The 26,312-nt window shown below is 42.6% G+C and overlaps 1 protein-coding gene across 4 annotated transcripts in view; it reads left to right on the top strand.

Annotated features, from left to right (window-relative positions):
- CFAP47 (cilia and flagella associated protein 47) overlaps nt 1-25,328 on the top strand; it is a 1,065,013-nt gene extending 1,039,685 nt beyond the window's left edge. For all 4 annotated transcript variants that reach the window (XM_063953487.1, XM_063953488.1, XM_063953489.1 and 1 more), the window contains one exon: nt 25,024-25,328. In XM_063953487.1, coding sequence (XP_063809557.1) covers nt 25,024-25,233 — 210 coding nt within the window. In that variant the 3' untranslated portion in view covers nt 25,234-25,328. The remainder of the gene's footprint in view (nt 1-25,023) is intronic.
- Nucleotides 25,329-26,312: the final 984 nt, after the last annotated feature.

The following is a 26,312-nucleotide window of genomic DNA, read 5'->3' as shown; positions in this document are numbered from 1 at the left end:
TACTGCGCACAACTAAAATGCATCACAGGTATGGATGCATAGTATACTTGACGACACAGAGGTAGAGCAGTGGAATACTGTACCGTACTGCTATATATATACTGGTGGTCAGCAAAATTCTGCACTGTCCTCCTACTATATACTGCGCACAACTCAAATGCAGCACAGGTATGGATGCATAATATACTTGACGACACAGAGGTAGAGCAGTGGACTACTGTACCGTACTGCTATATATATACTGGTGGTCAGCAAAATTCTGCACTGTCCTCCTACTATATACTGTGCACAACTCAAATGCAACACAGGTATGGATGCATAGTATACTTGACGACACAGAGGTAGAGCAGTGGACTACTGTACCGTACTGCTATATATATACTGGTGGTCAGCAAAATTCTGCACTGTCCTCCTACTATATACTGCGCACAACTAAAATGCAGCACAGGTATGGATGCATAGTATACTTGACAACACAGAGGTAGAGCAGTGGACTACTGTACCGTACTGCTATATATATATACTGGTGGTCAGCAAAATTCTGCACTGTCCTCTTACTATGTACTGCGCATAACTAAAATTCAGCACAAGTATGGATGCATAGTATACTTGATGACACAGAGGTAGAGCAGTGGACTACTGTACCATACTGCTATATATATATACTGGTGGTCAGCAAAATTCTGCACTGTCCTCCTACTATATACTGCGCACAACTGAAATGCAGCACAGGTATGGATGCGTAGTATACTTGACGACATAGAGGTAGAGCAGTGGACTACTGTACCGTACTGCTATATATATACTGGTGGTCAGCAAAATTCTGCACTGTCCTCCTACTATGTACTGCGCACAACTAAAATGCAGCACAGGTATGGATGCATAGTATACTTGACGAAACAGAGGTAGAGCAGTGGACTACTGTACCGTACTGTTATATATATACTGGTGGTCAGCAAAATTCTGCACTGTCCTCCTACTGCATACTGCGCACAACTAAAAAATGCAGCACAGGTATGCATGCATAGTATACTTGAAGACAGAGAGGTAGAGCAGTGGACTACTGTACCGTACTGCTATAGATATACTGGTGGTCAGCAAAATTCTGCACTGTCCTCCTATTATATACTGCGAACAACTAAAATGCAGCACAGGTATGGATGCATAGTATACTTGACGAAACAGAGGTAGAGCAGTGGACTACCGTACCATACTGCTATATATATACTGGCGGTCAGCAAAATTCTGCACTGTCCTCCTACTATATACTGCGCACAACTCAATTGCAGCACAGGTATGGATGCATAGTATACTTGACGACACAGAGGTAGAGCAGTGGACTACTGTACCGTACTGCTATATATATACTGGTGGTCAGCAAAATTCTGCAATGTCCTACTATATACTGCGCACAACTTAAATGCAGCACAGGTATGGATGCATAGTATACTTGACGACACAGAGGTAGAGCAGTGGACTACTGTACCGTACTGCTATATATATATATACTGGTTGTCAGCAAAATTCTGCACTGTCCTCCTACTAAATACTGCGCACAACTACAATGCAGCACAGGTATGGATGCATAGTATACTTGACGACACAGAGGTAGAGCAGTGGACTACTGTACCGTACTGCTATATATATACTGGTGGTCAGCAAAATTCTGCACTGTCCTACTATATACTGCGCACAACTCAAATGCAGCACAGGTATGGATGCATAGTATACTTGACGACACAGAGGTAGAGCAGTGGACTACTGTACCGTACTGCTATATATATACTGGTGGTCAGCAAAATTCTGCACTGTCCTCCTACTATATACTGTGCATAACTCAAATGCAACACAGGTATGGATGCATAGTATACTTGATGACACAGAGGTAGAGCAGTGGACTACTGTACCGTCCTGCTATATATATACTGGTGGTCAGCAAAATTCTGCACTGTCCTCCTGCTATATACTGCGCACAACTAAAATAAAGCACAGGTATGGATGCATAGTATACTTGACGACACAGAGGTAGAGCAGTGGACTACTGTACCGTACTGCTATATATATACTAGTGGTCTGCCAAATTTTGCACTGTCCTCCTACTATATACTGTGCACAACTCAAATGCAGCACAGGTATGGATGCATAGTATACTTTACGACACAGAGGTAGAGCAGTGGACTACTGTACCGTACTGCTATATATATACTGGTGGTCAGCAAAATTCTGCACTGTCCTCCTACTATATACTGCGCACAACTAAAATGCAGCACAGGTATGGATGCATAGTATACTTGACAACACAGAGGTAGAGCAGTGGAATACTGTACCGTTCTGCTATATATATATACTGGTGGTCAGCAAAATTCTGCACTGTCCTCTTACTATGTACTGCGCATAACTAAAATGCAGCACAAGTATGGATGCATAGTATACTTGATGACACAGGTAGAGCAGTGGACTACTATACCATACTGCTATATATATACTAGTGGTCAGCAAAATTCTGCACTGTCCTCCTACTATATACTGCGCACAACTGAAATGCAGCACAGGTATGGATGCGTAGTATACTTGACGACATAGAGGTAGAGCAGTGGACTACTGTACCGTACTGCTATATATATACTGGTGGTCAGCAAAATTCTGCACTGTCCTCCTACTATATACTGCGCACAACTCAAATGCAGCACTGGTATGGATGCATAGTATACTTGACGACACAGAGGTAGAGCAGTGGACTACTGTACCGTACTGCTATATATATATATACTGGTGGTCAGCAAAATTCTGCACTGTCCTACTACTATATACTGTGCACAACTCAAATGCAACACAGGTATGGATGCATAGTATACTTGAGGACACAGAGGTAGAGCAGTGGACTACTGTACCATCCTGCTATTTATATACTGGTGGTCAGCAAAATTCTGCACTGTCCTCCTGCTATATACTGCGCACAACTAAAATAAAACACAGGTATGGATGCATAGTATACTTGACAACACAGAGGTAGAGCAGTGGACTACTGTACCGTACTGCTATATATATACTGGTGGTCTGCCAAATTTTGCACTGTCCTCCTACTATATACTGTGCACAACTCAAATGCAGCACAGGTATGGATGCATAGTATACTTTACGACACAGAGGTAGAGCAGTGGACTACTGTACCATACTGCTATATATATACTGGTGGTCAGCAAAATTCTGCACTGTCCTCCTACTATATACTGCGCACAACTAAAATGCAGCACAGGTATGGATGCATAGTATACTTGACAACACAGAGGTAGAGCAGTGGACTACTGTACCGTACTGCTATATAAATATATACTGGTGGTCAGCAAAATTCTGCACTGTCCTCTTACTATGTACTGCGCATAACTAAAATGCAGCACAAGTATGGATGCATAGTATACTTGATGACACAGAGGTAGAGCAGTGGACTACTGTACCATACTGCTATATATATATACTGGTGGTCAGCAAAATTCTGCACTGTCCTCCTACTATATACTGCGCACAACTGAAATGCAGCACAGGTATGGATGCGTAGTATACTTGACGACATAGAGGTAGAGCAGTGTACTACTGTACCGTACTGCTATATATATACTGGTGGTCAGCAAAATTCTGCACTGTCCTCCTACTATGTACTGCGCACAACTAAAATGCAGCACAGGTATGGATGCATAGTATACTTGACGAAACAGAGGTAGAGCAGTGGACTACTGTACCGTACTGTTATATATTTACTGGTGGTCAGCAAAATTCTGCACTGTCCTCCTACTGTATACTGCGCACAACTAAAAAATGCAGCACAGGTATACATGCATAGTATACTTGACGACAGAGAGGTAGAGCAGTGGACTACTGTACCGTACTGCAATAGATATACTGGTGGTAAGCAAAATTCTGCACTGTCCTCCTATTATATACTGCGAACAACTAAAATGCAGCACAGGTATGGATGCATAGTATACTTGACGAAACAGAGGTAGAGCAGTGGACTACCATACCATACTGCTATATATATACTGGCGGTCAGCAAAATTCTGCACTGTCCTCCTACTATATACTGCGCACAACTCAATTGCAGCACAGGTATGGATGCATAGTATACTTGACGACACAGAGGTAGAGCAGTGGACTACTGTACCGTACTGCTATATATATACTGGTGGTCAGCAAAATTCTGCACTGTCCTACTATATACTGCGCACAACTGAAATGCAGCACAGGTATGGATGCATAGTATACTTGACGACACAGAGGTAGACCAGTGGACTACTGTACCGTACTGCTATATATATACTGGTGGTTAGCAAAATACTGCACTGTCCTCCTACTATATACTGCGCACAACTAAAATGCAGCACATGTATGGATGCATAGTATACTTGACGACAAAGAGGTAGAGAAGTGGACTAATGTAACGTACTACTATATATATGCTGGTAGTCAGCAAAATTCTGCACTTTCCTCCTACTAAATACTGTGCACAACTAAAGTGCAGCACAGGTATGAATGCATAGTATACTTGATGACATAGAGGTAGAGCAGTGGACTACTGTACCATACTGCTATATATATATACTGGTGGTCAGCAAAATTCTGCACTGTCCTCCTACTATATACTGCGCACAACTAAAAGGCAGCACAGGTATGGATGCATAGTATACTTGACGACACAGAGGTAGAGCAGTGGACTACTTTACCGTACTGCTATATATATACTGGTGGTCAGCAAAATTCTGCACTGTCCTCCTACTATATACTGCGCATAACTAAAATGCAGCACAGGTATGGATGCATAGTATACTTGACGACACAGAGGTAGATCAGTGGACTACTGTACCGTACTGCTATATATGTACTGGTGGTCAGCAAAATTTTGCACTGTCCTCCTACTGTATACTGCGTATACAACTAAAATGCAGCACAGGTATGGATGCATAGTATACTTGACGACACAGAGGTAGAGCAGTGGACTACTGTACCGTACTGCTATATATATACTGGTGGTCAGCAAAATTCGGCACTGTCCTCCTACTATATACTGCACACAACTAAAATGCAGCACAGGTATGGATGCATAGTATACTTGATGACACAGAGGTAGAGCAGTGGACTACTGTACTGTACTGCTATATATATACTGGTGGTCAGCAAAATTCTGCACTGTCCTCTTACTTTATACTGCGCACAACTAAAATGCTACACATGTATGGATGCATAGTATACTTGACGACACAGAGGTAGAGCAGTGGACTACTGTACCATACTACTATATATATACTGGTGGTCAGCAATGTTCTGCACTGTCCTCCTACTATATACTGCGCACAACTAAAATGCAGCACAGGTATGGATGCATAGTATACTTGACGACACAGAGGTAGAGCAGTGGACTTCTGTACCGTACTGCTATATATATACTGGTGGTCAGCAAAATTCTGCACTGTCCTCTTACTATATACTGCGCACAACTAAAATGCTACACAGGTATGGATGCATAGTATACTTGACGACACAGAGGTAGAGCAGTGGACTACTGTACCGTATTGCTATATATATACTGGTGGTCAGCAAAATTCGGCACTGTCCTCCTACTATATACTGCGCACAACTAAAATGCAGCACAGGTATGGATGCATAGTGAACTTGACGACACAGAGGTAGAGCAGTGGACTACTGTACCGTACTGCTATATATATACTGGTGGTCAGCAAAATTCGGCACTGTCCTCCAACTATATACTGCGCACAACTAAAATGCAGCACAGGTATGGATGCATAGTATACTTGACGACACAGAGGTAGAGCAGTGGACTACTGTACCATACTGCTAAATATATACTGGTGGTCAGCAAAATTCTGCACTGTCCTCCTACTATATACTGCGCACAACTGAAATGCAGCACAGGTATGGATGCATAGTATACTTGATGACACAGAGGTGGATCAGTGGACTACTGTACCGTACTGCTATATATATACTGGTGGTCAGCAAAATTCTGCACTGTCCTCCTACTATATACTGCGCACAACTGAAATGCAGCACAGGTACGGATGCATAGTATACTTGACGACACAGAGGTAGAGCAGTGGACTACTGTACCGTACTGCTATATATATATACTGGTGTTCAGCAAAATTCTGCACTGTCCTCCTACTATATACTGCGCACAACTAAAATGCAGCACAGGTATGGATGCATAGTATACTTGACGACACAGAGGTAGAGCAGTGGACTACTGTACCGTACTGCTATATATATACATGTGGTCAGCCAAATTCTGCACTGTCCTCTTACTATATGCTGCGCACAACTAAAATGCAACACAGGTGTGGATGCATAGTATATTTGACGACACAGAGGTAGAGCAGTGGACTACTGTACCGTACTGCTCTATATATACTGGTGGTCAGCAAAATTCTGCACTGTCCTCCTACTATATACTGCGCACAACTAAAATGCAGCACAGGTATGGATGCATAGTATACTTGACGACACAGAGGTAGAGCAGTGGACTTCTGTACCGTATTGCTATATATATACTGGTTGTCAGCAAAATTCTGCACTGTCCTCCTACTATATACTGTGCACAACTAAAATGCAGCACAGGTATGAATGCATAGAATATTTGACGACACAGAGGTAGAGCAGTGGACTACTGTACTTAACTGCTATATATATATACTGGTGGTCAGCAAAATTCTGCACTGTCCTCCTACTATATACTGTTCACAACTAAAATGCAGCACAGGTATGGATGCATAGTATACTTTACGACACAGAGGTAGAGCAGTGGACTACTGTACCGTACTGCTATATATATACTGGTGGTCAGCAAAATTCTGCACTGTCCTCCTACTATATACTGCGCACAACTAAAATGCAGCACAGGTATGGATGTATAGTATACTTGACAACACAGAGGTAGAGCAGTGGACTACTGTACCGTACTGCTATATATATATATACTGGTGGTCAGCAAAATTCTGCACTGTCCTCTTACTATGTACTGCGCATAACTAAAATGCAGCACAAGTATGGATGCATAGTATACTTGATGACACAGAGGTAGAGCAGTGGACTACTGTACCATACTGCTATATATATATACTGGTGGTCAGCAAAATTCTGCACTGTCCTCCTACTATATACTGCGCACAACTGAAATGCAGCACAGGTATGGATGCGAAGTATACTTGACGACATAGAGGTAGAGCAGTGGACTACTGTACCGTACTGCTATATATATACTAGTGGTAAGCAAAATTCAGCACTGTCCTCCTACTATGTACTGCGCACAACTAAAATGCAGCACAGGTATGGATGCATAGTATACTTGACGAAACAGAGGTAGAGCAGTGGACTACTGTACCGTACTGTTATATATATACTGGTGGTCAGCAAAATTCTGCACTGTCCTCCTACTGTATACTGCGCACAACTAAAAAATGCAGCACAGGTATACATGCATAGTATACTTGACGACAGAGAGGTAGAGCAGTGGACTACTGTACCGTACTGCAATAGATATACTGGTGGTAAGCAAAATTCTGCACTGTCCTCCTATTATATACTGCGAACAACTAAAATGCAGCACAGGTATGGATGCATAGTATACTTGACGAAACAGAGGTAGAGCAGTGGACTACTGTACCGTACTGCTATATATATACTGGCGGTCAGCAAAATTCTGCACTGTCCTCCTACTATATACTGCGCACAACTCAATTGCAGCACAGGTATAGATGCATAGTATACTTGACGACACAGAGGTAGAGCAGTGGACTACTGTACCGTATTGCTATATATATACTGGTGGTCAGCAAAATTCGGCACTGTCCTCCTACTATATACTGCGCACAACTAAAATGCTACACAGGTGTGGATGCATAGTATACTTGACGACACAGAGGTAGAGCAGTGGACTACTGTACCGTACTGCTATATATATACTGGTGGTCAGCAAAATTCGGCACTGTCCTCCTACTATATACTGCGCACAACTAAAATGCAGCACAGGTATGGATGCATAATATACTTGACGACACAGAGGTAGAGCAGTGGACTACTGTACCATACTGCTAAATATGTCTGTCTATCTTAACTTATATCGTTTGTGCCTCTATGATCTGTGTGGTCTCAGTATACCCGTTTGCTATTGGAGCTTGCCTTTTGGATTTAATCTTTATGAAGTATTTTCTTCCCTGCATGAGTGACTGTGCGCACAGGACCTGCTGTGGGCCAGTAACTAGTTTATCAGTTAACATGTTGTTTTATTCTTATGACAGTGATTCCAGTATGGATAACTTAGGTCTATTTATCCTTAAGGCAATCCTCTATGCTTGGTACGTTGAGCTATGGTTCTAGTTCTATTTTTATAGCCATGTAAAATTCTGCTCTTCACCTTCTATACATTTTTTGTTTGTCCCTCCTGGTGGTGGTATTAGGTGATGGTTAATATTTTGTCACATTGATATCCCCTTTAGAGCGCTTTGGACTGATTGTAATGTCTCTCAGTCCCTCTTGCTCTATATGGGGGGAGATCCGCTTTATTAAGCGGTATTCTCACATGGGGTTGCCTTGGGCTCCCTGCTCCGGTAACCGGGCGCATTGTCGATCTGTTTAGCTTATTGCTATGGTAACTGCCGCGCCCATTAGGCGTGGCCAGCACGGCCTGTGGAAACATGATGTGATACCTTCATACCCAGGGCCGTTGCTATGACTACTATCCCGCCCATAACCTACGTCAGAATAGAGGACGGCGTTTGTGACGTCAGCGCCGGGTGCCGGAAGCAGGGGGAACGTGGCGTGCTGCACACGCTGGTGCTATTTAAGGTATGTAATTTTGTATGTTGTTATCCTGACGAAAGGTGCTAATAAAGACACCTGAAACGTTGATTGAATTGAAGCTGGCTTGGTGAGCTATTTTTTTCCAAAACCATTGGAGTGCCGCCCTTTACTTTACTCTTGACCACCAGTATATATATAGTAGTATTGCTATATATATACTGGTTGTCAGCAAAATTCTGCACTGTCCTCCTACTATATACTGTGCACAACTAAAATGCAGCACAGGTATGAATGCATAGAATATTTGACGACACAGAGGTAGAGCAGTGGACTACTGTACTTAACTGCTATATATATATACTGGTGGTCAGCAAAATTCTGCACTGTACTCCTACTATATACTGTTCACAACTAAAATGCAGCACAGGTATGGATGCATAGTATACTTGACGACACAGAGGTAGAGCAGTGGACTTCTGTACCGTACTGCTATATATATATACTGGTGGTCTGCAAAATTCTGCACTGTCCTCTTACTATATACTGCGCACAACTAAAATGCTACACAGGTATGGATGCATAGTATACTTGACGACACAGAGGTAGAGCAGTGGACTACTGTACCGTATTGCTATATATATACTGGTGGTCAGCAAAATTCGGCACTGTCCTCCTACTATATACTGCGCACAACTAAAATGCAGCACAGGTATGGATGCATAGTGAACTTGACGACACAGAGGTAGAGCAGTGGACTACTGTACCGTACTGCTATATATATACTGGTGGTCAGCAAAATTCGGCACTGTCCTCCTACTATATACTGCGCACAACTAAAATGCAGCACAGGTATGGATGCATAGTATACTTGACGACACAGAGGTAGAGCAGTGGACTACTGTACCATACTGCTAAATATATACTGGTGGTCAGCAAAATTCTGCACTGTCCTCCTACTATATACTGCGCACAACTGAAATGCAGCACAGGTACGGATGCATAGTATACTTGACGACACAGAGGTAGAGCAGTGGACTACTGTACCGTACTGCTCTATATATACTGGTGGTCAGCAAAATTCTGCACTGTCCTCCTACTATATACTGCGCACAACTAAAATGCAGCACAGGTATGGATGCATAGTATACTTGACGACACAGAGGTAGAGCAGTGGACTACTGTACCGTACTGCTATATATATACATGTGGTCAGCCAAATTCTGCACTGTCCTCTTACTATTGCTGCGCACAACTAAAATGCTACACAGGTGTGGATGCATAGTATACTTGACGACACAGAGGTAGAGCAGTGGACTACTGTACCGTACTGCTATATATATACTGGTGGTCAGCAAAATTCTGCACTGTCCTCCTACTATATACTGCGCACAACTAAAATGCAGCACAGGTATGGATGCATAGTATACTTGACGACACAGAGGTAGAGCAGTGGACTTCTGTACCGTATTGCTATATATATACTGGTTGTCAGCAAAATTCTGCACTGTCCTCCTACTATATACTGTGCACAACTAAAATGCAGCACAGGTATGGATGCATAGAATATTTGATGACACAGAGGTAGAGCAGTGGACTACTGTACTTAACTGCTATATATATATACTGGTGGTCAGCAAAATTCTGCACTGTCCTCCTACTATATACTGCGCACAACTAAAATGCAGCACAGGTATGGATGCATAGTGTACTTGACGACACAGAGGTAGAGCAGTGGACTTCTGTACCGTACTGTTATATATATACTGGTGGTCAGCAAAATTCGGCACTGTCCTCCTACTATATACTGCGCACAACTAAAATGCAGCACAGGTATGGATGCATAGTATACTTGACGACACAGAGGTAGAGCAGTGGACTACTGTACCGTACTGCTATATATATACTGGTGGTCAGCCAAATTCTGCACTGTCCTCTTACTATATGCTGCGCACAACTAAAATGCTACACAGGTATGGATGCATAGTATACTTGACGACACAGAGGTAGAGCAGTGGACTACTGTACCGTACTGCTATATATATACTGGTGGTCAGCAAAATTCTGCACTGTCCTCCTACTATATACTGCGCACAACTTTAATGCAGCACAGGTATGGATGCATAGTATACTTGACGACACAGAGGTAGAGCAGTGGACTACTGTACTTAACTGCTATATATATATACTGGTGGTCAGCAAAATTCTGCACTGTCCTCCTACTATATACTGCGCACAACTAAAATGCAGCACAGGTATGGATGCATAGTGTACTTGACGACACAGAGGTAGAGCAGTGGACTACTGTACCGTACTGTTATATATATACAGGTGGTCAGCAAAATTTGGCACTGTCCTCCTACTATATACTGCGCACAACTAAAATGCAGCACAGGTATGGATGCATAGTATACTTGACGAAACAGAGGTAGAGCAGTGGACTACTGTACCATACTGTTATATATATACTGGTGGTCAGCAAAATTCTGCACTGTCCTCCTACTATATACTGCGCACAACTAAAATGCAGCACAGGTATGGATGCATAATATACTTGACGACACAGAGGTAGAGCAGTGGACTACTGTACCATACTGCTATATATATACTGGTGGTCAGCAAAATTCTGCAATGTCCTAATATACTGCGCACAACTAAAATGCAGCACAGGTATGGATGCATAGTATACTTGACGACACAGAGGTAGAGCAGTGGACTTCTGTACCGTATTGCTATATATATACTGGTTGTCAGCAAAATTCTGCACTGTCCTCCTACTATATACTGCACACAACTAAAATGCAGCACAGGTATGGATGCATAGTATACTTGACGACACAGAGGTAGAGCAGTGGACTACTGTACCGTACTGCTATATATATACTGGTGGTCAGCCAAATTCTGCACTGTCCTCTTACTATATGCTGCGCACAACTAAAATGCTACACAGGTATGGATGCATAGTATACTTGACGACACAGAGGTAGAGCAGTGGACTTCTGTACCGTACTGCTATATATATACTGGTGGTTAGCAAAATTCTGCACTCTCCTCCTACTATATACTGCGCACAACTAAAATGCAGCACAGGTATGGATGCATAGTATACTTGACGACACAGAGGTAGAGCAGTGGACTTCTGTACCGTATTGCTATATATATACTGGTGGTCAGCAAAATTCTGCACTGTCCTCCTACTATATACTGCGCACAACTAAAATGCAGCACAGGTATGGATGCATAGTGAACTTGAGGACACAGAGGTAGAGCAGTGGACTACTGTACCGTACTGCTATATATATACTGGTGGTCAGCAAAATTCTGCACTGTCCTCCTACTGTATACTGCGTATACAACTAAAATGCAGCACAGGTATGGATGCATAGTATACTTGACGACACAGAGGTAGAGCAGTGGACTACTGCACCGTACTGCTATATATATACTGGTGGTTAGCAAAATTCTGCACTGTCCTCCTACTATATACTGCACACAACTAAAATGCTACACAGGTATGGATGCATAGTATACTTGACGACACAAAGGTAGAGCAGTGGATTACTGTACCGTACTGCTATATATATACTGGTGGTCAGCAAAATTCTGCACTGTCCTAATATACTGCGCACAACTAAAATGCAGCACAGGTATGGATGCATAGTATACTTGACGACACAGAGGTAGAGCAGTGGACTTCTGTACCGTATTGCTATATATATACTGGTTGTCAGCAAAATTCTGCACTGTCCTCCTACTATATACTGCGCACAACTAAAATGCAGCACAGGTATGGATGCATAGTATACTTGACGACACAGAGGTAGAGCAGTGGACTACTGTACCGTACTGCTATATATATACTGGTGGTCAGCCAAATTCTGCACTGTCCTCTTACTATATGCTGCGCACAACTAAAATGCTACACAGGTATGGATGCATAGTATACTTGACGACACAGAGGTAGAGCAGTGGACTACTGTACCGTACTGCTATATATATACTGGTGGTCAGCAAAATTCTGCACTGTCCTCCTACTATATACTGCGCACAACTAAAATGCAGCACAGGTATGGATGCATAGTATACTTGACGACACAGAGGTAGAGCAGTGGACTTCTGTACCGTATTGCTATATATATACTGGTTGTCAGCAAAATTCTGCACTGTCCTCCTACTGTATACTGCGCACAACTAAAAAATGCAGCACAGGTATGCATGCATAGTATACTTGACGACAGAGAGGTAGAGCATTGGACTACTGTACCGTACTGCTATAGATATACTGGTGGTCAGCAAAATTCTGCACTGTCCTCCTATTATATACTGCGAACAACTAAAATGCAGCACAGGTATGGATGCATAGTATTCTTGACGACACAGAGGTAGAGCAGTGGACTACTGTACCGTACTGCTATATATATACTGGTGGTCAGCAAAATTCTGCACTGTCCTCCTACTATATACTGCGCACAACTAAAATGCAGCACAGGTATGGATGCATAGTATACTTGACGACACAAAGGTAGAGCAGTGGATTACTGTACCGTACTGCTATATATATATACTGGTGGTCAGCAAAATTCTGCACTGTCCTAATATACTGCGCACAACTAAAATGCAGCACAGGTATGGATGCATAGTATACTTGACGACACAGAGGTAGAGCAGTGGACTTCTGTACCGTATTGCTATATATATACTGGTTGTCAGCAAAATTCTGCACTGTCCTCCTACTATATACTGCGCACAACTAAAATGCAGCACAGGTATGGATGCATAGTATACTTGACGACACAGAGGTAGAGCAGTGGACTACTGTACCGTACTGCTATATATATACTGGTGGTCAGCCAAATTCTGCACTGTCCTCTTACTATATGCTGCGCACAACTAAAATGCTACACAGGTATGGATGCATAGTATACTTGACGACACAGAGGTAGAGCAGTGGACTACTGTACCGTACTGCTATATATATACTGGTGGTCAGCAAAATTCTGCACTGTCCTCCTACTATATACTGCGCACAACTAAAATGCAGCACAGGTATGGATGCATAGTATACTTGACGACACAGAGGTAGAGCAGTGTACTTCTGTACCGTATTGCTATATATATACTGGTTGTCAGCAAAATTCTGCACTGTCCTCCTACTGTATACTGCGCACAACTAAAAAATGCAGCACAGGTATGCATGCATAGTATACTTGACGACAGAGAGGTAGAGCATTGGACTACTGTACCGTACTGCTATAGATATACTGGTGGTCAGCAAAATTCTGCACTGTCCTCCTATTATATACTGCGAACAACTAAAATGCAGCACAGGTATGGATGCATAGTATTCTTGACGAAACAGAGGTAGAGCAGTGGACTACCGTACCATACTGCTATATATATACTGGCGGTCAGCAAAATTCTGCACTGTCCTCCTACTATATACTGCGCACAACTCAATTGCAGCACAGGTATGGATGCATAGTACACTTGACGACACAGAGGTAGAGCAGTGGACTACTTTACCGTACTGCTATATATATACTGGTGGTCAGCAACATTCTGCAATGTCCTTCTACTATATACTGCGCACAACTAAAATGCAGCACAGGTATGGATGCATAGTATACTTGACGACACAAAGGTAGATCAGTGGACTACTGTACCGTACTGCTATATATATACTGGTGGTCAGCAAAATTCTGCACTGTCCTCCTACTGTATACTGCGTATACAACTAAAATGCAGCACAGGTATGGATGCATAGTATACTTGACGACACAGAGGTAGAGCAGTGGACTACTGCACCGTACTGCTATATATATACTGGTGGTCAGCAAAATGCTGCACTATCCTCCTACTGTATACTGCGTATACAACTAAAATGCAGCACAGGTATGGATGCATAGTATACTTGACGACACAGAGGTAGAGCAGTGGACTACTGCACCGTACTGCTATATGTATACTGGTGGTCAGCAAAATTCTGCACTGTCCTCCTACTATATACTGCACACAACTAAAATGCTACACAGGTATGGATGCATAGTATACTTGACGACACAAAGGTAGAGCAGTGGATTACTGTACCGTACTGCTATATATATACTGGTGGTCACCAAAATTCTGCACTGTCCTAATATACTGCGCACAACTAAAATGCAGCACAGGTATGGATGCATAGTATACTTGACGACACAGAGGTAGAGCAGTGGACTTCTGTACCGTATTGCTATATATATACTGGTTGTCAGCAAAATTCTGCACTGTCCTCCTACTATATACTGCGCACAACTAAAATGCAGCACAGGTATGGATGCATAGTATACTTGACGACACAGAGGTAGAGCAGTGGACTACTGTACCGTACTGCTATATATATACTGGTGGTCAGCCAAATTCTGCACTGTCCTCTTACTATATGCTGCGCACAACTAAAATGCTACACAGGTATGGATGCATAGTATACTTGACGACACAGAGGTAGAGCAGTGGACTTCTGTACCGTACTGCTATATATATACTGGTGGTCAGCAAAATTCTGCACTGTCCTCCTACTATATACTGCGCACAACTAAAATGCAGCATAGGTATGGATGCATAGTATACTTGACGACACAGAGGTAGAGCAGTGGACTTCTGTACTGTATTGCTATATATATACTGGTGGTCAGCAAAATTCTGCACTGTCCTCCTACTATATACTGCGCACAACTAAAATGCAGCACAGGTATGGATGCATAGTGAACTTGACGACACAGAGGTAGAGCAGTGGACTACTGTACCGTACTGCTATATATATACTGGTGGTCAGCAAAATTCTGCACTGTCCTCCTACTGTATACTGCGTATACAACTAAAATGCAGCACAGGTATGGATGCATAGTATACTTGACGACACAGAGGTAGAGCAGTGGACTTCTGCACCGTACTGCTATATATATACTGGTGGTCAGCAAAATTTTGCACTGTCCTCCTACTATATACTGCACACAACTAAAATGCTACACAGGTATGTATGCATAGTATACTTGACGACACAGAGGTAGAGCAGTGGACTTCTGTACCGTACTGCTATATATATACTGGTGGTTAGCAAAATTCTGCACTGTCCTCCTACTATATACTGCGCACAACTAAAATGCAGCACAGGTATGGATGCATAGTATACTTGACGACACAGAGGTAGAGCAGTGGACTTCTGTACCGTATTGCTATATATATACTGGTGGTCAGCAAAATTCTGCACTGTCCTCCTACTATATACTGCGCACAACTAAAATGCAGCACAGGTATGGATGCATAGTGAACTTGACGACACAGAGGTAGAGCAGTGGACTACTGTACCGTACTGCTATATATATACTGGTGGTCAGCAAAATTCTGCACTGTCCTCCTACTGTATACTGCGTATACAACTAAAATGCAGCACAGGTATGGATGCATAGTATACTTGACGACACAGAGGTAGAGCAGTGGACTACTGCACCGTACTGCTATATATATACTGGTTGTTAGCAAAATTCTGCACTGTCCTCCTACTATATACTGCACACAACTAAAATGCTACACAGGTATGGATGCATAGTATACTTGACGACACAAAGGTAGAGCAGTGGATTACTGTACCGTACTGCTATATATATACTGGTGGTCAGCAAAATTCTGCACTGTCCTAATATACTGCGCACAACTAAAATGCAGCACAGGTATGGATGCATAGTATACTTGACGACACAGAGGTAGAGCAGTGGACTTCTGTACCGTATTGCAATATATATACTGGTTGTCAGCAAAATTCTGCACTGTCCTCCTACTATATACTGCGCACAACTAAAATGCAGCACAGGTATGGATGCATAGTATACTTGACGACACAGAGATAGAGCAGTGGACTTCTGTACCGTATTGCTATATATATACTGGTGGTCAGCAAAATTATGCACTGTCCTCCTACTATATACTGCGCACAACTAAAATGCAGCACAGGTATGGATGCATAGTGAACTTGACGACACAGAGGTAGAGCAGTGGACTACTGTACCGTACTGCTATATATATACTGGTGGTCAGCAAAATTCTGCACTGTCCTCCTACTGTATACTGCGTATACAACTAAAATGCAGCACAGGTATGGATGCATAGTATACTTGACGACACAGAGGTAGAGCAGTGGACCACTGCACCGTACTGCTATATATATACTGGTGGTTAGCAAAATTCTGCACTGTCCTCCTACTATATACTGCACACAACTAAAATGCTACACAGGTATGGATGCATAGTATACTTGACGACACAAAGGTAGAGCAGTGGATTAATGTACCGTACTGCTATATATATACTGGTGGTCAGCAAAATTCTGCACTGTCCTAATATACTGCGCACAACTAAAATGCAGCACAGGTATGGATGCATAGTATACTTGACGACACAGAGGTAGAGCAGTGGACTTCTGTACCGTATTGCTATATATATACTGGTTGTCAGCAAAATTCTGCACTGTCCTCCTACTATATACTGCGCACAACTAAAATGCAGCACAGGTATGGATGCATAGTATACTTGACGACACAGAGGTAGAGCAGTGGACTACTGTACCGTACTGCTATATATATACTGGTGGTCAGCAAAATTCTGCACTGTCCTCCTACTGTATACTGCGTATACAACTAAAATGCAGCACAGGTATGGATGCATAGTATACTTGACGACACAGAGGTAGAGCAGTGGACTACTGCACCGTACTGCTATATATATACTGGTGGTCAGCAAAATTCTGCACTGTCCTCCTACTATATACTGCACACAACTAAAATGCTACACAGGTATGGATGCATAGTATACTTGACGACACAAAGGTAGAGCAGTGGATTACTGTACCGTACTGCTATATATATACTGGTGGTCAGCAAAATTCTGCACTGTCCTAATATACTGCGCACAACTAAAATGCAGCACAGGTATGGATGCATAGTATACTTGACGACACAGAGGTAGAGCAGTGGACTTCTGTACCGTATTGCTATATATATACTGGTTGTCAGCAAAATTCTGCACTGTCCTCTTACTATATACTGCGCACAACTAAAATGCAGCACAGGTATGGATGCATAGTATACTTGACGACACAGAGGTAGAGCAGTGGACTACTGTACCGTACTGCTATATATATACTGGTGGTCAGCCAAATTCTGCACTGTCCTCTTACTATATGCTGCGCACAACTAAAATGCTACACAGGTATGGATGCATAGTATACTTGACGACACAGAGGTAGAGCAGTGGACTACTGTACCGTACTGCTATATATATACTGGTGGTCAGCAAAATTCTGCACTGTCCTCCTACTATATACTGCGCACAACTAAAATGCAGCACAGGTATGGATGCATAGTATACTTGACGACACAGAGGTAGAGCAGTGGACTTCTGTACCGTATTGCTATATATATACTGGTTGTCAGCAAAATTCTGCACTGTCCTCCTACTGTATACTGCGCACAACTAAAAAATGCAGCACAGGTATGCATGCATAGTATACTTGACGACAGAGAGGTAGAGCATTGGACTACTGTACCGTACTGCTATAGATATACTGGTGGTCAGCAAAATTCTGCACTGTCCTCCTATTATATACTGCGAACAACTAAAATGCAGCACAGGTATGGATGCATAGTATTCTTGACGAAACAGAGGTAGAGCAGTGGACTACCGTACCATACTGCTATATATATACTGGCGGTCAGCAAAATTCTGCACTGTCCTCCTACTATATACTGCGCACAACTCAATTGCAGCACAGGTATGGATGCATAGTATACTTGACGACACAGAGGTAGAGCAGTGGACTACTTTACCGTACTGCTATATATATATACTGGTGGTCAGCAACATTCTGCAATGTCCTTCTACTATATACTGCGCACAACTAAAATGCAGCACAGGTATGGATGCATAGTATACTTGACGACACAGAGGTAGATCAGTGGACTACTGTACCGTACTGCTATATATATACTGGTGGTCAGCAAAATTCTGCACTGTCCTCCTACTGTATACTGCGTATACAACTAAAATGCAGCACAGGTATGGATGCATAGTATACTTGACGACACAGAGGTAGAGCAGTGGACTACTGCACCGTACTGCTATATATATACTGGTGGTCAGCAAAATGCTGCACTATCCTCCTACTGTATACTGCGTATACAACTAAAATGCAGCACAGGTATGGATGCATAGTATACTTGACGACACAGAGGTAGAGCAGTGGACTACTGCACCGTACTGCTATATGTATACTGGTGGTCAGCAAAATTCTGCACTGTCCTCCTACTATATACTGCACACAACTAAAATGCTACACAGGTATGGATGCATAGTATACTTGACGACACAAAGGTAGAGCAGTGGATTACTGTACCGTACTGCTATATATATACTGGTGGTCACCAAAATTCTGCACTGTCCTAATATACTGCGCACAACTAAAATGCAGCACAGGTATGGATGCATAGTATACTTGACGACACAGAGGTAGAGCAGTGGACTTCTGTACCGTATTGCTATATATATACTGGTTGTCAGCAAAATTCTGCACTGTCCTCCTACTATATACTGCGCACAACTAAAATGCAGCACAGGTATGGATGCATAGTATACTTGACGACACAGAGGTAGAGCAGTGGACTACTGTACCGTACTGCTATATATATACTGGTGGTCAGCCAAATTCTGCACTGTCCTCTTACTATATGCTGCGCACAACTAAAATGCTACACAGGTATGGATGCATAGTATACTTGACGACACAGAGGTAGAGCAGTGGACTTCTGTACCGTACTGCTATATATATACTGGTGGTCAGCAAAATTCTGCACTGTCCTCCTACTATATACTGCGCACAACTAAAATGCAGCACAGGTATGGATGCATAGTATACTTGACGACACAGAGGTAGAGCAGTGGACTTCTGTACCGTATTGCTATATATATATACTGGTGGTCAGCAAAATTCTGCACTGTCCTCCTACTATATACTGCGCACAACTAAAATGCAGCACAGGTATGGATGCATAGTGAACTTGACGACACAGAGGTAGAGCAGTGGACTACTGTACCGTACTGCTATATATATACTGGTGGTCAGCAAAATTCTGCACTGTCCTCCTACTGTATACTGCGTATACAACTAAAATGCAGCACAGGTATGGATGCATAGTATACTTGACGACACAGAGGTAGAGCAGTGGACTTCTGCACCGTACTGCTATATATATACTGGTGGTCAGCAAAATTCTGCACTGTCCTCCTACTATATACTGCACACAACTAAAATGCTACACAGGTATGTATGCATAGTATACTTGACGACACAAAGGTAGAGCAGTGGATTACTGTACCGTACTGCTATATATATACTGGTGGTCAGCAAAATTCTGCACTGTCCTAATATACTGCGCACAACTAAAATGCAGCACAGGTATGGATGCATAGTATACTTGATGACACAGAGGTAGAGCAGTGGACTTCTGTACCGTATTGCTATATATATACTGGTTGTCAGCAAAATTCTGCACTGTCCTCCTACTATATACTGCGCACAACTAAAATGCAGCACAGGTATGGATGCATAGTATACTTGACGACACAGAGGTAGAGCAGTGGACTATTGTACATTACTGCTATATATATACTGGTGGTCAGCCAAATTCTGCACTGTCCTCTTACTATATGCTGCGCACAACTAAAATGCTACACAGGTATGGATGCATAGTATACTTGACGACACAGAGGTAGAGCAGTGGACTACTGTACCGTACTGCTATATATATACTGGTGGTCAGCAAAATTCTGCACTGTCCTCCTACTATATACTGCGCACAACTAAAATGCAGCACAGGTATGGATGCATAGTATACTTGACGACACAGAGGTAGAGCAGTGGACTTCTGTACCGTATTGCTATATATATACTGGTTGTCAGCAAAATTCTGCACTGTCCTCCTACTGTATACTGCGTATACAACTAAAATGCAGCACAGGTATGGATGCATAGTATACTTGACGACACAGAGGTAGAGCAGTGGACTACTGCACCGTACTGCTATATATATACTGGTGGTCAGCAAAATGCTGCACTGTCCTCCTACTGTATACTGCGTATACAACTAAAATGCAGCACAGGTATGGATGCATAGTATACTTGACGACACAGAGGTAGAGCAGTGGACTACTGCACCGTACTGCTATATGTATACTGGTGGTCAGCAAAATTCTGCACTGTCCTCCTACTATATACTGCACACAACTAAAATGCTACACAGGTATGGATGCATAGTATACTTGACGACACAAAGGTAGAGCAGTGGATTACTGTACCGTACTGCTATATATATACTGGTGGTCAGCAAAATTGTGCACTGTCCTAATATACTGCGCACAACTAAAATGCAGCACAGGTATGGATGCATAGTATACTTGACGACACAGAGGTAGAGCAGTGGACTTCTGTACCGTATTGCTATATATATACTGGTTGTCAGCAAAATTCTGCACTGTCCTCCTACTATATACTGCGCACAACTAAAATGCAGCACAGGTATGGATGCATAGTATACTTGACGACACAGAGGTAGAGCAGTGGACTACTGTACCGTACTGCTATATATATATACTGGTGGTCAGCCAAATTCTGCACTGTCCTCTTACTATATGCTGCGCACAACTAAAATGCTACACAGGTATGGATGCATAGTATACTTGACGACACAGAGGTAGAGCAGTGGACTTCTGTACCGTACTGCTATATATATACTGGTGGTCAGCAAAATTCTGCACTGTCCTCCTACTATATACTGCGCACAACTAAAATGCAGCAGAGGTATGGATGTATAGTATACTTGACAACACAGAGGTAGAGCAGTGGACTACTTTACCGTACTGCTATATATATATACTGGTGGTCAGCAAAATTCTGCACTGTCCTCCTACTATATACTGCGCACAACTAAAATGCAGCACAGGTATGGATGCATAGTATACTTGACGTCACAGAGGTAGAACAATGGACTACTGTACCGTACTGCTATATACATACTGGTGGTCACAACAAAATTCTGCACTGTCCTCCTACTATATACTACAATGCAGCACAGATACGGAGCGTTTTTCAGGCAGAGAACGTAGATATTTTCAGCACACTAAGCACAGATTTTTGCAAGCACACTGAGCACAGATATTTGCAGCACACTGAGCACAGATATTTGCAGCACACTGAACACAGAAACTGAGAGAACGCAGCCACGTCCTCTTGCTATCATCTCCAAAGCACGAGTGAAAATTGCGGCGACGGGTGGCTCCTTATATAGAAAACGAATCTCGCAAGAATCCGACAGCGGGATGATGACGTTCGGGCGCGCTCGGGTTAACCGAGCAAGGCGGGAAGATTCGAGTCTGCCTCGGAACCGTGTAAAATGGGTGAAGTTCGGGAGGGTTCGGGTCCCGAGGAACTGAACCCGCTCATCACTACTTATGATACCAATGGATACTACAGTATACAGCATGCTACACTTATGATACCGATGGATACTACAGTATACAGCATGCTACACTTATGATTCCAATGAATACTACAGTATACAGGATGCTACACTTATTATACCGATGTATACTACAGTATACAGCATGCTACACTTATTATACCGATGGATACTGCAGTATACAGCATGCTACACTTATTATACCGATGGATACTACAGTATACAGCACGCTACACTTATGATACCGATGGATACTACAGTATACAGCATGCTACACTTATTGTACCGATGGATACTACAGTATACAGCATGCTACACTTATGATACCGATGAATACTACAGTATACAGCATGCTACACTTATTATACCAATGGATACTACAGCATACAGCATGCTACACTATTTATACCGATGGATACTACAGTATACAGCATGCTACACTTATGATACCGATGGATACTACAGTATACAGCATGCTACACTTATTATACCGATGGATACTACAGTATACAGCATGCTACACTTATTATACCGATGGATACTACAGTATACAGCATGCTACACTTATTATACCAATGGATACTACAGTATACAGCAAAGCCGTAACTACGTGTGTGTCAGGTGTGCCTGGGACACAGCGCAGTCGCCCTGATGGTGCAACGGCCAGCATTCCATGTCAGCGGCTTGTAATGAGTCAAATTGACTCATTACAAGCTTCCTGTGCTGTGTGCGCTGGAGGAGAAGAGGAGCAGCTCCAGCATCAGGGCAGGACCCGGTGGAGGAGGAGGGAGGGGGACTGGAGCCGCAGCAGTGCTATGTAATTGGTAGCGGCACCGCTGCATCTGTCCCTCTCCTTCCGCATTGGCTGGCCGGCGCTGCTGTGAATGCTGGGATGAGCTTCCCTCATCCCAGAATTCACAGCAGCGGTGGCCAGCTAATGCGGAAGGAGAGGGACTGCTGCAGCGGTGCCACCACCAAGTACACTGTGCTGCTGCTGCTCCCGAGTCCCCCTCCCTCCTCCTTCTCCCCTGCCCGGGATCTGCCTGACTGCATGCACCGAGGAGCCTAAGCCAGCGGGGAGAGATGGTATCTATCTATCTATCTATCTATCTATTCTGCCTGCTGTAATGTGTAAAAAGGGGGACACTGCCATAATGTGTAAAAAGGGGACGGTGCCTACCGTACTGTGTAAAAAGGGGACGCTGTCTGCCGTACTGTGTAAAAAGGGGACACTGTCTGCCGTACTGTGTAAAAAGGGGGACGCTGTCTGCCATAATGTGTAAAAAGGGAACGCTGTCTGCCATACTGTGTAAAAAGGGGGTCGCTGTCTGCCGTAATGTGTAAAAAGGGGACGCTGTCTGCCGTAATGTGTAAAAAGGGGGACTCTGTCTGCCGTAAAGTGTAAAAGGGAGATTTATGTTGCTGCAGCTGCTCTTTACATGCCACCACAATGGCAACTCGCCTCCCATGTATGTGGGGGGAAATGAATTGGATTAAACCCATAAGAGTTGTATTACCTAGTAAACAACAGCAAATAAAAGTTTACAAGGAAATGTAATGTTAGCATTATCACAGAGTTAAAGCTATTGTCTAGTTGGAGCACAAGTGTAGTCATTACTGACTGAAGCATTAAATAAGATCTAGAGGTTGTGCTAATTATTTGAGTTGTGATTGTGAGGAGATTTGTAAAACATGCACAATTAGGGGTTTCCCTGGAGACTGGAACTGGGAAATGAAAGTGCTCACTGATGATGATGGTGATGATGATGGCTATGAAAGCAAGCATATGGGTATGGTTGTAGGACGTAGAGATAGCTAAAACTATGCGTACAAGTGAATAAATGCAATTAGTTCCATACAACCTACACAAGAGCAATTGCAGCCAACTTGTGTTCAATTCTACATCATGTTATTGCATGTTGCACAAAACTTCACTGATGTCTTCCATGTAAAGTTTACATGTTCATATTTTTCCTTTGGTGAGATATATGCATAGTTCAAGTGTTGATTTATAATTGGCTATACAGCATGCTACGTTGTGCACTGGCTTGGTGGGTATATAAGGTGTGTAATAGCCCATCTGTACACATATCACTCGTTGCTGACATGGGTAAAAGGGGTGATTTATCAGAGTTGCAAAAAGGGATGATTATCTGCTTTTAGGTCAAGGGTGGCAGTGTCTCTGAAACAGCGCAGTATGTGAACTGTTCAAGTGCTGCTGTGGTGAAAGTGAATCATGACTGAACAAATGGCACCATTGCAGATAACCTACGTGGAAACTGCAGGGCACCACATGCCATTCATGTGAGAGGTGACTGTTGGCCACGAAGGTGCATGAGGGCCAGCTGACACACTACAGTGGAACAGCTCACCATCAAAATGAACCAGGGGGCTACCAGACGTGTGTCTAAAACGACAGTTCAGCCCGTCTAGCTGCTGTCCGTGCTGCACACAGAGGTTACTCTGGCTATTAGCTGGTGGTCTTAATAATGTGACTCAAGCATGTAGTATCTTTATTATACTTTTCCCTAAAACATGTATGTTGTCATATTGGTCATTCTACTATAGTACTAAGTATTAGTTTCTAATTTGTGTTATTTGGTATATTATTATTATTTCAGTCATGAATTTAATTTCCATTTCTTGTTATTTTCTTTTTTTTTTTTTACTTTTACAGACATCAACCATGGAATGGACCTATGAAATCATTGGTCTTGCACCAAAGACCACTCCTCCAACAAATGTATCATCCAGAATATGCTCCCTTGGTATCAAGCAAGTGGCAACAGTTCAGCAACGCAATTTTCTGCGAGAAAACCTAAAACTCACAACAACAGGAGTGTCCTCGCCAATTAAGGGAGCTTCTTTGGTTTTAAGAACAAAATAAATACTTAGATATTTTTTATACATATATACCATGAAACAAAAAGTTTATACTAATGAAAATTATTTCACATTTATATTAATAAAAATTATTTCAGATGTTATGTCCATTTTTTTCTACATATGCAAAAAACTGAGTAATTAAATATTTAAATTAAAATTGCAAAATACAATGGAATATGTTGACGCTATATAAACAAATGTTGTGCTGGGCATATACGGGCAGATAAAATGCCTGTCAGAATGGCAGGCATTTTATCTGCCACTGCAGATATCTGGGACATACACTGTGAGACCTCTCACACTGTACAGTATGTCATATGATTTCAGCCCCCAGAGAGGAGACATTTCCCAGTTCCTTCCTATGAGAAGGAACAGGGGATTGTCCATCAGTCAGCCACGGCAGGGCATACAATGCCTGATGCTGACGACTGGACACTTAAAATATTGCATAGGAAGGACATGCTGGAAGATCCAGCATGTCCAATGGATCAATATTTTCAGATCAGTTGGCCACATACATGCTGTAGTTATCTGTGCGACCTGCCGATACTGGGTGGATCGGCCAGATAATCGTAGAGTGTATGTCCAGAATTAATAATTGAATAAACAAATAAAATCATTATTGACACCAGCCATCAAACCAACAAAGGTGTTTTTTCCCATATACCAGAAAAATACAGGTCGTGGGGAGCACTCGTATAATTTCAGTGATATATATATAGAAATCACTACCCCCACCTCATTCTGCTCTGAAAATGGTATAGCAGAGGACGCTTCTCAGGGGCCTGGCACAGTCAATCTTAAGCTCTATTGCATAATTTGTGTAAGGATACCATGGTGCCTAATTTCCCTAGCTACCACATATATGGCTCTTAAAATCCTGGATGAGGCCTCTTCTGACCATGTACTGATAGTAGAGGAATGTAGGCACTGCACTCTAAATAGGATATTATGGATTCTTTTATTAGAGTTATGCAAAATATTTGTATAATGGTTAGATGTGACCTACAAAGGACAGTTCTAAGTCAAGGATTACCTAGATAACAAACCTGAAAGGTAGTGTTGGCAACAGAAATAGAC

This window comes from Pseudophryne corroboree, chromosome 2 (genome assembly GCF_028390025.1).
Source record: "Pseudophryne corroboree isolate aPseCor3 chromosome 2, aPseCor3.hap2, whole genome shotgun sequence".
NCBI classification, from domain to species: Eukaryota; Metazoa; Chordata; class Amphibia; order Anura; family Myobatrachidae; genus Pseudophryne; species Pseudophryne corroboree.
Note: the sequence above shows the minus strand (reverse complement) of the source record. Positions and strands in the feature narration are given on the sequence as shown.